This window comes from Salvelinus fontinalis, chromosome 18, assembly GCF_029448725.1.
Source record: "Salvelinus fontinalis isolate EN_2023a chromosome 18, ASM2944872v1, whole genome shotgun sequence".
NCBI classification, from domain to species: domain Eukaryota; kingdom Metazoa; phylum Chordata; class Actinopteri; order Salmoniformes; family Salmonidae; genus Salvelinus; species Salvelinus fontinalis.
Window position 1 is genome coordinate 7,522,515 of NC_074682.1, and position 16,637 is coordinate 7,539,151.

The 16,637-nt window shown below is 41.1% G+C and overlaps 1 protein-coding gene across 3 annotated transcripts in view; it reads left to right on the forward strand.

Annotated features, from left to right (window-relative positions):
• The window catches only part of LOC129814883 (metabotropic glutamate receptor 4-like), a 330,969-nt gene that overhangs the window by 178,584 nt on the left and 135,748 nt on the right, over positions 1–16,637 (forward strand). For all 3 annotated transcript variants that reach the window (XM_055868006.1, XM_055868004.1, XM_055868005.1), the window contains exon 3: positions 15,520–15,736. In XM_055868006.1, the coding sequence (XP_055723981.1) occupies positions 15,520–15,736 (217 nt within the window). The remainder of the gene's footprint in view (positions 1–15,519; positions 15,737–16,637) is intronic.

Consider the following 16,637-nt stretch of genomic DNA (forward strand, 5'->3'; position numbering starts at 1 on the left):
AATGCTGTAACGGCAGTCTAAGTCGTCCTCCTCCGCAGACGAGGAGAGGCGAGAAGGATCTGAGGACTAATGTGCAGCGTGGTAATTTTCCATTATTTAATTAACACCAAACAAGACACTATACAAAATGACAAAACAAACTAACCGTCACAGTCCTAGCTGGTGCAGACAAAACACAAAGACAGGAAACAACCACCCACAATCCCCAACACAAAACAAGCCACCTATATATGATTCTCAATCAGGGACAACGATTGACAGCTGCCTCTGATTGAGAACCATATTAGGCTGGACACAGAAACAGACGAACTAGACACACAACATAGAATTCCCACCCAGCTCACGTCCTGACCAACACTAAACAAGCAAAACACATAAGCACTCTGGTCAGGACGTTACAAATGCAGGCTTTGCTTGACAACAGGCAGCAGGGTAGCAGTTGTGAAAGGGTTTACAGTTGTGGAGGAAGGTAATATGATTTACGGTATTTTTCCTGTAAAAGTAATTGGACAATGTTTATTTGACATTCTTACAAACAGGCCTATTTTTACCACATTCTTTCCTGCATACGCGTTTTATACCGGTATGCCGGGGGACAAGTGGTAGTAGTGATGTGCAGATGTGGGTTGGCGTCTATTTTTTTATAAATATACACCACCAAAAAGTCATCCGTTATTAATTTGTTTAGGCAGGTACTAAGAAACATTATAAGACTAACAAAATGTATTTTCTAAGTAATAGAATAGCATATTTTGAGTTGAATTAGGCCTTATGATACAGCTCTGTGCAGCCATGGCTGCGCCATCCAAATTAAATCAATAGTTTGTCATTTTGTTCATTAAACAGACAAGATCACAGTCAACAGACATATATTTTAATGTAAGAATATAATAGAATATAAAATAAATCCTATTTTTCCTACACAACTTGTCACAGGAACATGTGGAACCAATATCATAAAAAAAGTGTTATTTCAAAACAGAGCCCAAGCCCACGTTTTGTTTGATCCACATTTCATCTCCTTCCTACCCTCACTCCACTTTGTTAGGGACCAGGCATAGGGTCTTATCTGCAACATGATACCAATAGAAACTAAAAGCAATCCTGTCTTCAAAAGCATGTGAGTCTCGTGTCAATATTTCACAACCTCCGCGGGCTTTTGGAGTTGCCTAAACGCGATCGAGCAAAATACTACGTCTACTCTTGATTTAGGCTATATTATTGCATGCTAGATGTTTCTGATCAGTGATAGATGACCAAACACATAGATTAGCTCTGCCACCTCCACTTATTTGTACAACTAGAAACTAACCAAACAAATAGCCTATAGCCTACAGACGGAGATTCGGTGAAACAAAATCACATTGATTGATTATCAGAGTCAGTGAAGTCACAGGCTTTTGGTCGGGAGTAGGACTAGGCTACTGACTGCGAGTGAAGAGCAAAATAATCCACTTGTTAAACTACATAACATGGCAAAATGTTCAAATAAGTGAGCCAACTAGACAAGATGATCATGAGCAACACTCACCTCAACTTAGCTAACATTTCCCCAGCCTAATTCTAAATACCGACCTATATTGTATGCTCATACAAATGAGGCAATTACTGTTGTTGTGATATGACTTTCATTAATGTGAAGACTGCTATTTATTGAATAATTACCTGCTATGTTTAATTATTACTCTATTATTAAATTAATCATGTAACAATTAACTCATTAGCAATTTGGGGCACCACGGTATTTGGGGCACAACGCCGCATTATCCTTGGATATCTGCAAGAACCCTAACCTAAGTGATGAATCGGCGATACACAAATTGGCTTAATTAATTATTTACTAACTAACTAAATCATCACACAGAATACGTAAACACACATAGCATAGGTTATTGATTACATACATAATACAATGAAAACAGGTCCTTAGTGGACTAACCTTTTGGTTACGCAATGGAAAGGGGGGGGGTATGTAAGGAGAAAGAGAGACAAAGAGTCAACTTCTCGTACATACATTTGGGAGCTATGCTCACGGGAATATGAATACTTTGCACATGAACGACCGTTCATTCGGAAAAGAAATGCAATATATATTTACATGTAGATGTCTGTCTCTGTCGTCTCTCTGGTGAAACCACTCGATATGTCTATGGGAAGTGGTTTGATGTAAGTCTCTGGTTGTTCACCAGAGGTCACAATGTCCTTATTAGTAGTAGGCTTCTTTTGTTCTGGAGTGTCCGTTAGCATAGATACTTTGGGTGTACCGCACAGTGTTCAGAGGGATCTGTCTTCCCTCTCATCTTTGGTCAAACGTTCTAGACTACTTGACACGCACAGCTGCAGATGGTGCATGTTTTGGTCTGGTTTACAAAGTTTCTCACCATTTCAACGTGTGGACCACGGCTTCACGTTCTCTGGTCTCATTGGTTGATTATTCAGGGTACAGCTAGGACCACTTTACATGCCAGCAGCAACCCGGCATGTTTTGGTCTCATGTAAATTTCGTGAACAAGTCCTTTTGAGCCCTCTGGTATTAGGGGCGTTCCAACACGCCGACACAATGTTTGTGCTCATGTGGGCATGGTTACTGACTGGAATGTGTACACCCTCAGAGATACAGTTATTTAGTTATACCATCCTTAATGATATCACAAAATAATAATCACTTGACAGAATTGTTCTTTAAATCCACACCGACCATTTCCCATTTTGGACGTTGGAGTTTTGGCAGCAAAGTCTCTCTGTGTAACAAAGTATTTTCACCTCTCGATACATCGGGGCAAGAGAAAGAAAGTTTACGACCGGCTGTTAAGTCATTAAAACAGCCCAACTCCCCCCTCTGGTGGGAGAGAGGGGGGTCTGGCTATCTGTCAGCCATGTGCCGAGCTGATCTGCCACCTTTTATCCTCACCTAGGAGAGCGAGTCATGACACTGTACATTACTTTATATTGATACAATTGCGCAGAGGAAACAATTTTGTTTAAGAACCTGTTAAGGCTAGGGGGTGCTGTTGTCACTATTTATGGAAATCGTGTAATTTTTGAAACGGCTTCCTACAAAATTCTTGATCGTACAATATGCATAGTATTACTATTATTGGATAGAAAACAGTCTATAGTTTCTATAGGCGTTGAAATTTTGTCTCTGAGTGGAACAGAACTCATTCTACAGCAATTTCCCTGACATGGAGTCAGATTTCACACATTTTGGCCCCTGTTCTGGAGTCAGTTTTAAGGCCACTGTTATTGCTATGAGTATACGGACACTGCTTACGTCTTCCCCTGGATGCCTTTACGTGATGACGCTTTGAATGGTATCGATTGCCCAATCACAGCCACTATAAATGAAAAAATCCTGTAGGTAGGAACTCTTTTCTAGGTGCGTCAGGCGCGCGGAGGACACCGACCTACTGTTTTTCCAAGCATTAGTGTAGCCAGTTATATTTCTCCGGTCATATTTTTACTCGTTATAGGAGTTAAAAACATCATAAGGTAGTTAATTTAAACCGTTTTATAGCAATTTATATCCGTTTAGTGCGATTTTGGGACATTTATTTCTGAGCCACTGTGAATCTCTGGGCACCGTTCCAGTTCATGCCGAACGCAATGTGCATTTCTACATGGCAAGAGGACAGCTTTCGACCAAAAGACGATTAGACCCAAGAAAGGATTCTTTGACCAAGATTCTGATGGAAGAACAGCTCAAAGTAGGAACAATTTATTTTGATAAATCGTGTTTCTGTCGAAAAATGTTAGTGGCTTAGGACGCCATCTTTTTTGACGTAGCTTCGCTTGGCGCAAACTGTATTGAAAAGTAAGGATAATTTAAAAAATGTAATTCCGCGATTGTATTAAGAATTAAATTGTCTATCAATCGCTGTCCACCCTATATTTTTTAGTCACGTTTATGAGTATTTATGTATACGACTAGATCACTGTCTAATATGGCGCACGACATTTTCTGACCAGCTGGGCTACTTTTCTCATTGTCTAACCATGATTTTGGTGGCTAAATATGCACATTTTCGAACAAACTGTATATGTATGTTGTAATGTGATGTTACAGGAGTGTCATCTGAAGAATTCTGAGAAGGTTAGTGAAAAAATTAATATATTTTGGCGATGTTTACGTTATCGCTCTCTTTGGCTAGAATCAATGCTGGGGTAATGTTTGCACATGTGCTATGCTAATATAACGATTTATTGTGTTTTCGCTGTAAGACACTTAGAAAATCTGAAATATTGTCTGTATTCACAGGATCTGTGTCTTTCGATTAGTGTATGCTGTGTATTTTTACGAAATGTTTGATGATTAGTAGTTAGGTAAACACGTTGCTCATTGTAATTATTCTAGTCCATTTGTGACGGTGGGTGCAATTGTAAACTATGACATCTACCTGAAATATGCACATTTTTCTAACAAAACCTATCCTATACCATAAATATGTTATCAGACTGTCATCTGAGGAGGTTTTTTCTTGGTTGGTGGCTATCAATATCTTAGTTTAGCCGAATTGGTGAGCTACTGGTGTTGGTGGACAAAGAAAAGATGGTGGATTATGCTAATGTGTTTAGCTAATAGATTTACATCTTTACATATTGTGTCTTCCCTGTAAAACATTTTAAAAATCGGACATGTTGGCTGGATTCACAAGATCTGTGTCTTTCATTAGCTGTATTGGACTTTAATGTGTGAAAGTTAAATATTTAAAAAAACTATTTTTTTTTAATTTCGCGGCTCTGTCTTTTCATTTGGGGTGGGGGGGGTGTGCCGCTAGCGGCACCCCGGGGCTAGACAGGTTAACAAGACATTTTTTTTTCTCTCAAAAAGGTAGAGGTCAATTATTGACACCCCTGTTTTCAATACCTCACCTCGTGAGGAAAATGGCACTGATCCTTTTTTCTAAAATGTTTTATGAGATTGGAGAACACATTGGGAGTGATCTTAGACCATGCGTCCATACAGACTCTTTCCAGATCCTTGGCATCCTTCATCTGCGCTGTACTCTTCAAGTCAAACCATAGGTTTTCGATGGTGTTCAAGTTCGGAGACTGAGATGGCCATTGCAAAAATGTTGATTTTGTGGCCAAATAGCAAATTCTTTGTGAATTTTGATGTGCGCTTGGGGTTATTGTCTTGCTGGAAGATCCGCTTGCGGCCAAGTTTCATCTTCCTGGCAGAGACAGCCAGGTTTTTGGCTGAAATGTCCTGGTACTGGGTAAAGTTCATGATGTCGTTGACCTTAACAAGGGCCCAAGGGCCAATGGAAGCAAAATAGCCCCATAACATCAAATATCCCCCACCATGAATATGAATGAATGAATGAATATGAATATGCATCTTTCTTTTGACGCAAAACCCACCACTGGTGTGTGGGGCCAAAGAGCTCTATTTTCATGCCATCTGGCCAAAGCACCGGTTCCAATCCATGTGCCATTTAGCAAACTCCAGGCCTTTAAATTTGTTATATGACATGATAACAGAGCTCTTTGGCCATGCACACCAGTGGTGGGATTGGCATCGAACTGAGAATGCATAAGCAGAAAATAACACCATACCTACTGTGATGGGGGGGGGGGGGGGGGGGGGGGTTACATGTCGCAATATTATTTTTGGACAATGTCATAGTGAAGTTTCGGAAAAAACATATACATAAACTATATATATATTTTTGTTTTGTTACTGTTGGTAGCTAGCACTAGTCGGCTGTACCTGCGCCAAAACTCTGGTATTTTTCATCCTATAGCTTGTTCTCCATTATCTTTTTAATTAGTGAGCCAACATGTTTTCAGCACTTTTATTTTGCTGACTTATGAAACACGTTTTTGCATGCTCTCGCCTGTCTCTGCAGCAGACATATAGCAGACATATGTTTGGAAAACCAAATCACAAGAAAATCGCAGTATTGAATCGCTATACGTATAGAATCGTAAGAATTGCAATATATATCGTACCAGCCCTTAAGTATCGTGATAATATTGTATCGTGAGGTCCCTGGCAATTCCCTGCTCTAATACCTACTGTAAAATGTGGAGGTGGGTCTTTGATGTTATGGAGCTATTTTGCTTCCACTGGTACTGGGGCCTTTGTTAAGGTCAACGTCATCATTAACTTTACCCAGTACCAGGACATTTTAAGTTCCAAGATGTAATGTCACGTGCACAAGTACAGTGAAATGTAACAGTCCTGACCTATTTATGTTAGTTTTTATGTGTTTATGGTCAGGGCGTTAGTTTTGGGTGGGCAGTCTATGTTATCTGTTTCTATGTTGTTTTTGGTTTGCCTGGTATGGCTCTTGATTAGAGGCAGGTGGTTTGCGTTTTCCTCTAATCAAGAGTCATATTTAGGTAGGGCATTCTCACTGTTTGTTTGTGGGTGATTGTCTCCTGTGATGTCTTCGTCGTTGTCGATGTTATTCACTTTCGGAGCTGTTTGGCTGTTCGTGTGTTTTGATGTAACGTTCCTGTTCGTGAGTTTACGTTTGTGATGTTAGTTTATGTTCAGGTTCCGTTCTACGTCGTTTTGTTATTTTGTAGTTTTGAAAGTGTTTTGTTTTGTTTCGTTACCATCGTATTTATAATAAAGATGGCTTATTTCCCTGAACCCGCATTTTGGTCAGAAGATCCTTCTCTCCTCACCTCATCTGAGGATGAGGAAAGCGACAGCCTTAACATGAAATGCCTTTCTTGCAAGCTCTAAACCCAGCAATCAATAACAGTACAACAAATAACATAAGGTAGAACAAAAACACACAAATAAAAATATGAAATAACACGAGAAGGTGAGTAAGCATACTATATACAGGGTCAGTCAGTTCCAGAACCATATTTACAATGTGCAGGGATAATGGAGTGATAGAGGTAGCTATGTATAGGGGTAAGGTGACTGAGCATAAAGATATACGATAAACAGAGTAGCTGCATCATATATGATAATTGTATGTGAGTGGTGTGCGTGTGTGTAGAGTCAGTATAAATGTATGTGCACATTATGTGTGTGAGGAAATGATGAAGTGTTTGCGATGGCGTGTCAGTGTGCTTGAGTGTCTACTGTGCCTTCAGAAAGAATTTGCACTCCTCGACTTTTCCCACATTTTGTGTTACAGCCTGAATTTAAATTGGTTTAATTGAGATTATGTGTCACTCTCCTACACTCTTAGAAAAAAAGATTCAACATTATTTTTTTTCGACTGTACACATAGGAGAGCACTCTTTGGTTTCAGGTAGAACACTTTTGGGTTCTACCTGGAACCAAAAAGGCTTCTTCAAAGAGTTCTCTATGGGGACAGCTGAAGAACCCTTTTAGGTTCTAGATAGCACCTTTTTTTCTAAGAGTGTACACACAATACCACATAATGTCAAAGTGGAAATATGTTCTTAGAAATTTTTACAAATGATTTAAAAATGAAAAGCTATAATGCCTTGAGTCGGTAAGTATTCAAACCCTTTGTCATGGAAAGCCTAAATAAGCTCAGGAGTAAATATTAGCTTAACAGGTCACATAATAAGTTGTAGGGGCTCACTCTGTGTGCAATAATAATGTTTATGGCACGCGGAGCGGAACAGGTGAACCCAAGAGCAGACTCAGACGAGGAGACAGGGATGAGGTAACCAAGGTATTTATTGAAACACAGGGGGAACATTGAGTGCAGGCCAGGGGAAGCTCAGGTGGGTTGCAGAAAACCAGGTGCGGAGGCTGAGGCTGGAGCGAGAGGTGTTAGGACAGGGTGAGCAAGTCCGGAGGGGAATCATAGGGAGCCGTAGAGTGGGGGATCCAGGACAGAGTAGCAGGAATGACGAGACGTAGGACTGGAGACAGGGACCAGAGTCAGAGCGGCAGAATTGTAGAAGAGAGGAAAACAGCGTCAGGCACAACAGGATCTTAACAGGAACAAACGGCTAGAAACGTAGACTGACTGAGCAGAGATTACGATCTGGCAGCGTGGAAGCGGCAGGACTGAGTATTTGTAGAGGTCTTGGTTATGGAACAGATTGCAGCAGGTGGGGATCTGTTCTGACTCCAGAACACCTGTCTCTGCCCACACACACACACACACACACACACACACACACACACACACACACACACACACACACACACGGAGAGAGCATTGGGGGAGTGGCGGCAGGTCAAGGAGACATCGGGTGAGCACTAGCGGGAGTGGCAGGAGTAGATGTGACAGTTTAACATGATCTTTGAATGACTACCTCATCTCTGTACCCCACACATACAATTATCTGTAAGATCCCTCAGTCGTGAAGTGAAATTCAAACACAGATTCAACCATAAAGACCACAGAGTTTTTGCAGTGCCTCACAAAGAAGGGCCCCATTGGTAGATGGTTAAATTAAAAAAGCAGACATTGAATATCTCTTTGAGCATGGTGAAGTTATTAAATACTTTGGATGATGTATCAATACACCAGTCTCTACAAAGATACAGGCATTTTTCCTAACTCAGTTGCCGGAGAAGAAGGAAACCAATCAGGGATTTCATCGTGGGCCTAATTAATTTAATTAAAATTTACTGATTTCCATATGTAAAATCTTTGAAATTGTTGCATGTTGCGTTTATATTTTTGTTCAGCTGTTCAGGAGGCTGATGTTAGACTTGATGTACCCGTGCCACAGAGAGAACAATCTATGGCATGGGTGGCTGAAGTCTAACGATTTTCCGGGCTTTCCTTTCACACCGCCTGATTTAGAGGTCCTGGATGACAGATGATGATGTTGAGAGGGAGGTTGGTGTTCTGGTCATGGACCTCCTCTCTGTAAGCTGTCTCATCGTCGCCGGTGATCAGGCCTACCACCGCCGTGTCGTCAGCAAATTTGAAGAGTGTACAGGGAGTACAAGAGTGGACTAAGCACATACCCCTGCAGTTCCCCCATGGGGTCGACCCATCAGGAAGTCAAGGATCCAGTTACAGAGGGAGATGTTCAGTCCCAGGCTCCTAAGCTTGGTGGCAAGCTTGGAGTGGACGATGGTGTTGAACGCTGAGCTGTAGTCAAGGAACTGCATTCTCACATAGGTATTCCTCTCATTTTAGCCAAAAACCTGGTTGCTTCTGACGGGAGTGTGAAACTTGGTTGCAAGTGGATGTGCCATCAAGACAATAACCCCGAGCAAACATCAAAATCCACAAAGAAATGGTTAATTGGCCATCTCAGTCCATTTTTATTAGCTGCCCCTCACCTCCACTGGATGCCACATAAAAGGGGATTTTCAGACTAATGGGTAAATGTGAACGCATCACATTTAGAATGATGCTGCACAATAAGTGCATACCTACTTAAGGCTTGGATGACTCTGTTTGCATCTCATTTAATCTAAGGACATTTACACATTTTATAATTGAATGTCTTTATTTCATAGGGCAATATTTGAATTGTAAATTAGACACTTGAGAATGGGACATGAGTTTGATAACCAGAGAAGGTCCCGATGGAATAGCTAAAGCCCTCTCCCCAAATATGTGCTTTAGTCTGTAGTCTAATCTGTATTATTGTAGAAAAAATAATTAGTGACAATTAATTACAATTATGTGTCAAGATTGCCTTGTAATTTCAGTGTAATTCAACAAAAACAAAGCACAGGGGAGAGGCCTTGCAAGGTAATTGCTCTTTGTATTAGCTAATAAACATTAGTGTTAAACACGTTTTTCGGGATCATTATTGGGAGGGTGATTTACTAGTCATTAATTGACAAAGTGAGTTTCGTCTCTGCTGATGAGCAGTTCTCTAACATATGTAGGTAGTACAACAGGAGGGATAGGAAATAATCACTCAGCAAACACATTGCACAGATTCTCCAATAACAGAATACCGTTTATTTAAAGAACCTAATTCACACTGGTTATGGATGCATGGTTTTTTGTGTCCCATAAATGGTCATGTTTTCAGTAACAGATTAATAGGGCTGAAATTCTTCTTCTTACAGAGATCCTGCTATTTCTGGAGGTGTTATTTAGTGGCTGTGCAGTCACAGTAATAATAACGCTCGGAAGTAAATGTGTATCAGCTCTGCATATGTTCGCTTTCACACTTTGTGTGTGAAGTGACGTCAGAGAGCTTAGCCAGGTTGATAAAAAACAGAGTAGAAAAAAAACCACATGATGGTTTAGTCACTCAATAACTGTCTTTCAGCTTTAACTAAGTGTGATCACTTTTTACCCAACCTCATTAATATTTCAAAAAGTGCGTGATAAAATGCAGACATGTGGATTTCAAGTTCTTGCTAATTGTGCCTACAGTTCTTAACTCCTTATCTCAAGTATTCAATTACAATTTGGACTCTACCAACATAAGATAGTCTAATGCAGGGTTCCCCAACTCGCGGCCCGCGAGCCAGATCTGGCCCGCCAGCAATATTATTTGGCCCCCCAAATGAATTATGAATATTTTATTCAAAAACAAAATATATCTAATAATAAAAAATCTCAGACCCGAGATGCAAAAACTCCAACATGCAATTTCCCAAGAAGGAAGTAACCCTTACCTAAATAATGCAAAAAGTTACATTTTAACCTCATTCACGAGGAGAGAGAATGCAGGAGACAGTCAACTAATAAAGCAGGCAGCAGAACATTTTGTGGTGCTTAGACATAAAGCTGCAACCGCAGCGCAATCAATAGGAGGTGAGCAGCGCCTGGTGCTGAAAATATATCTAACCTGTTATGCAAGTGTTGCACTGAAACATATTGAGAAAACATATACCAGTTGAGTAATTCATCCAACAGTTATTCACTTTAATTTGACTTTACAAATAACAAGAGAGTTTAACTTCCGAGCCTAGGCCTATATAAAATAAAATAACTAACTGGCTGAGGTAGGCTATGAGGCTTAACAGCATCTTTCACAATAAAAAAAATATGTCCTAATATAAGCATTTTTTTTTATTAGGCCTATTTACAATTGCAACTGGCCAAAACGGTAGCATCCTACATAAAACAATCATTTAAAGACAGAATGGCAGTATCTGAACGTTTGTATCGGGATAGCCTGCTCCTGTAACTGTCACGTCCTGACCATAGTGCTTATGTGTTTTGCTTGTTTTAGTGTTGGTCAGGACGTGAGCTGGGTGGGCATTCTATGTTGTGTGTCTAGTTTGTCTGTTTCTGTGTTCAGCCTAATATGGTTCTCAATCAGAGGCAGCTGTCAATCGTTGTCCCTGATTGAGAATCATATACAGGTGGCTTGTTTTGTGTTGGGATTTTGTGGGTGGTTGTTTCCTGTGTCAGTGTTTGTGCCACACGGGACTGTGACGGTTAGTTTGTTTTGTTATTTTGTAATTATATATTGTTTTCATGTTCATTAAATCATGGAAACTTACCACGCTGTACATTGGTCCTCCGATCCTCCTCGCCTCTCCTCGTCCGATGAGGAGGACGACTTAGACTGCCGTTACAGTAACGACAGAACAAACAGAAAATACTGTCAGCTTAAGACCTAAATATCCCTGGATAAGCACTCACAATAATATTAGTATTTAATAATTAGTCATATAGGCCACTAAGTTACTTACTCAATGGGAAAAGTTGCATTTCCCCTCGGACACAATCTTGTGGATGTCCGGTGAGATGGACGTGATATTGATGCACAAGCAGTCCTCGATTGACGTATGTGAAAGCCAGTTCCTGTCGTGAAGCTATACTGCGGTCATAGAGGAAAATGAGGACTCGCAGGTGTAAGTCGATCCATTCATTGTTAGCTAAAATACAAGTTTGTTCATTGTGCTTTATTCCTCACATAAGGACTTGGCACTCCTTAGTGCATCCCTGAGATGGCTCGATGTCTGGAATTCAATCAACTCCGTTTGAATTGCGGCCTCATCACGCGAGGGTATTGTTTTCTTAGCAAGGGAGGAGAATCTTCCACCTGGGCGGACTGTGAGAGGATCACGTACTAACGCAACGATATCCTTGGGCATGCTGTAGTCTTCAAATCATGTGGAGAAGTTGCCTGGTCCCTCTGCCTGTCGTTCTTCAGTGTGCTAAAGTGCAGTAGCCTTCCAGATGACAAGTCCAAATTGAGCATCTCAAGCTTCCTAGTAAAGGGCCTCAAGTTTCTCCACCATGTCCACAACTTTTTTCCCTCTTCCTTGTAACTGCAGATTTAACTCGTTTAAGTGACAGAATTTGTCAGCCCGAAAAGCTGTGTGTGTAACACTTCAATGTTTCTGCGTCGGGCATCTGTCTGTGGTGGGAAAGTCATTTTGAAAGTTCCCATGCTTCGGTTCACAATGAAGTCTGAGATTTAATTATTTGCAAACGGCGACATTTTCATTGCAAATAAGACCCACTCGCTTGGCATTGGGAAAATAAGGTAATATGAGCACATACCTCTCTGTACATTCTTCCCTGAAACTTCGATTTTCATTACCCACCTTTGTTTTGATGCTTTTTGAGAGCGCCATTTTCTCTTGCTATCAAGCTAATTATTCTGAAATAATGTGATGTTAAAAACAATAGTGTAGCCAACAGTAGGCTACATAGACCTGTTTTTCCCCACCAATCAATGCACAGAGAAATAGACAAAAATAATAACTGAATAGAGACATGTTGAATTTATGAGCATAATCAGATCGAAATGATTGGTATTATAACTGAGTACTAATCAGATGTGTTAACCATTTTGTTTAATTTGTTGTGTAGGCCAATTAATTGTGCTAATATCATATACTAATTATGCTCTGGCTTACCAACTTTTAGCTCAGAAAAAATTTGACCCAAGGCCAAACTTACTGTAGTTGACGAACCCTGGTCTAATGCTTCAGAGTGCGAGAACTTAGCAGGAATGGCACCCAAAGGAAAATATGGTTAACAATAGTAATACACAATAATCACCCTTTCAAATCTGTTTCCAGTTTTTAACACCGAAGACCCCATCAACTCAATACCTACTTGGCCTAGACAGACACATCTTGGCTTATTTGGGAGGGATTACAACACTTTCAAATGTTTTCAGCATCTCAAATGAGATATTCCTGAATAGAGAATTTGAAGTAGCTAAGTGCTTTTAATGGTTACATTTTAAATGTTCAATGGTATGTCTATGTCGTTGACCTAGTCTTGTTAAATGTTTTTAGAATGTAGAGTTTCCAATCACAGTCCCTGCAAGGCAATCTCACTGCCATTAACAGCCATTTTAAGTGTATTAAACCTGCTGTGCCTTAATTTTGTAGGTGTACTCTATAACAGTTGTATGTGGATTCTATGGATACAAATGCATTTCTTAGAGAGAGATTTCTTAGAACATGAATTACTCTTATCTAATTTCGCTGGTTTAATAATTTGGGACCATTAGCTTTCTTGCTTTACTATACTGTATGTTGGTAAGACATAATAGAAAGTAACAAACAGTAGGCTTGTGCTGCCGATCAGGACATTGGCTTCCTCCGGTCTGTGGAAGCAATGCTGTTTCATTCACTAATTAGCTGTCCTCCTTTAATTACAACAACATCACAGGCAGTCAACCCCCTAGCGCGAGGTTAATAGCAACCAACAAAGCATTAGAAGCATTTAAAATGGATCCCTGTTCTTAGGCCTGGAACTAACTCTACTCGGCACCCTACAGACGCCATAAAATTCAGCTGAGAATACTGCTGGCACCCTAAGTAGCAAGTCTGTATCTGCTCATACAATTAGTATGTACTGGGTAAAGGCATAATTCAACTATCTAGTGTGAAACATTTCCCTTTCCCTTGTTTTTTGGTGAACCCTTTATTGATGCTAACTACTACAGTAGCAGTGAAGTGTTTCAACTATCAACTCTACTTCCTGACTCTACCCACATCCAGTACAGTACTGTGGGCAACACAGGTCTATTATTGTGTACTTCATTGCAAGACCACTACTACGACAGAGAAATAGGGCCAAAGCATATTTTGGTTCGTGCTGGAGCACTTCAGGGACTCTGCCCTCTAATCGGTCTCTTTGGATACTTTTCAAACAGGACTGGCAGTGGTGTGTGATGGCCAACACCATCGACCTACAGTAGCTACTGCACGGCAGGCTACCAAACAGCCAAATAAAGAGAGAGGGGAAAAAAAGAGGAGTGCGTTTTCTTCACTGCACTGTGCAGTAGCTTTTAACCCACCCGTATGACATCTTACTTCATCTGAGCATAGATTTAAAGGGTTATCCAAATGCTGAAATGTATTTGTGCATTTTCATGTGCTGCTGCATACAGATAAAGAACAGTAACATCCACTGACCAGGGCCATAGCTAAATTACAGCTCAGTGTTGTCCGATGCACAGATTGCATGTGTCAGGCTTTTAAAGGGTGTAATTAGTGCTGAACTGGTGTCATAAAAAATTGTCTCATTGTTTTTATAAAGTGCGGTAGGGAAATGTGTGTCAAAAAAATGATGATTGAAAGGAAATGTTATTTGTAGAACTCTAATAACAGTGATTTGATGAAAATCACCGGTAATTGTGTTTCCAGAAGGGCCCATAGGGCAGGAGCCTATCTCCTGTTTCTGCAGCGCGGGAGGAATGTGCCAGGACTTTTTAGAGTCTTTGGTATGACTCGACCGGGGATCGAAACCCCAAACCTTCTAGTCTCAGGACGGACACTGACGACAAGGCCACTGAACTAACAATGCTAGTCGTCTTAGAATTCATCTTCCACTCAACATTGGTAAAACATGAGGATCCCGAAAGGACGTGGTGCCAACAGGGAGGCACAGTACTGAGTCGGTGACTCAGTCCAATGGCTGCCCAGATAGGTTTGGTATGGGTCTCTGGTGGGTGTTAACTTGGCAGAAGGATGGCAATGGGTCAGATTGAGTGTGCCTCTGAGCTTGCTGCCCATGATAATGAACCACCTAGCTGTGGATGAGATGGAAAGCTGGATCCAGCGGGAAATCAGAGCTGTTTTTAGTATCCGGGTTCCCTTCCCCTAGTGTCACAACCACAAAAATAGCATGATAAGTCATCAATCACTGGACACACTTTATCACACCCAGAAAAACAGCTCTGCCAGTTGCACTGTGTGCTACATCAATATAGGACACATTGAGATATTTTCATGAGTACATTTTAGATGCATCCGAAACCTTACAGTCGGCTGTAATAAACAGTGAAAACAAAGTACTACAAAATGTTAGATGAATGAATAAATGAATGGATATGACTACTCAGGACCAGAACATCTGCACTGAATGAATGAGCATGTATATGAAAAGCCTCTCATACAGTGTTATTGCCATTGGCTTCATCTCCCTGCTTGTGTGCGGGTTGCCGATCCCCGTGCAGAAGCCTGACACGCTCATCTTCTCGCTGAGTAATCCCCCCCCCCCCAGTTGTTTAAAGGAGACCCCTGCGGTCTAAAGGAGGCCCATGCGGTGCACGGTACAAGCCAGCCGAGCTGGCAGGATGAAATAATTTTTCAAGTCCCCTAAGACAGAGAGTGATTGCTGATCCGCTCTCCCCCTGTCCCCACCCCCTTCCTGCTATGACGTCTTTGCCTCTTCTCCATCTTAACTCATCCCTTCTTCCCTCTCTCCCCTCTCTCCTCAGATCCCCCAGGTGAGTTATGCCTCCACGGCACCGGAGCTGAGCGACAACACACGTTACGACTTTTTCTCGCGCGTGGTGCCACCAGACACCTACCAGGCACAGGCCATGGTGGATATCGTCAAGGCCATGCACTGGAACTTCGTCTCCACCGTGGCGTCCGAGGGGAACTATGGAGAGAGCGGTGTGGATGCCTTCATACATAAGGCTCGAGAGGACGGTGAGTGGGTTCTCTGTGGTTTCCTTCTGTTCATTCATCATTCCTCTTGCCATATGATCTGAAGATGACTCAATAGAAGTTGGCCCCTAGTGGTACAACTGACCTATTTTCCCTGGGTTTTGTCTTCTGTACGTGTAAATCCATATAAATTCCACCCAAAACAAAAACTTGCACAAATACATTAACAGATCAAGGATAATACAGTAGTGTTTCTCAAAAATATTTGAATATGTGTGAATCTAACTTCAGATATGGAATATACGCTATATACAGTTGAAGTCGGAAGTTAACATACACTTAGGTTGGAGTCATTAAAACTCATTTTTCAACCACTCCACACATCTCTTGTTAACAAACTATAGTTTTGGCAAGTCGGTTAGGACATCTACTTTGTGCATGACACAATTAATTTTTCCAACAATTGTTTACAGACAGATTATTTCACTGTATCACAATTCCAGTGGGTCAGAAGTTCACATATACTAAGTTCACTGTGCCTTTAAACAGCTTGGAAAATTCCAGAATATGATGTCATGTCTTTAGAGGCTTCTGATAGATAAGCTTCTGATAATTGACATTATTTGAGTCAATTGGAGGTGTACCTGTGGATGTATTTTAAGGCGTACCATCAAACTCAGTGCCTCTTTGCTTGACATCATGGGAAAATCAAAAGAAATCAGCCAAGACCTCAACATTTGTTTGCAGACCTCCACAAGTCTGGTTATTCCTTTGGAGCAATTTCCAAATGCCTGAAGGTACCACGTTCATCTGTACAAACAATAGTACGCAAGTATAAACATCATGGGACCATGCAGCAGTCATACCGCTCAGGAAGGAGACGCGTTCTGTCTCCTAGAGATGAACGTACTTTGGTGCGAAAAGTGCAAATCAATCCCAGAAC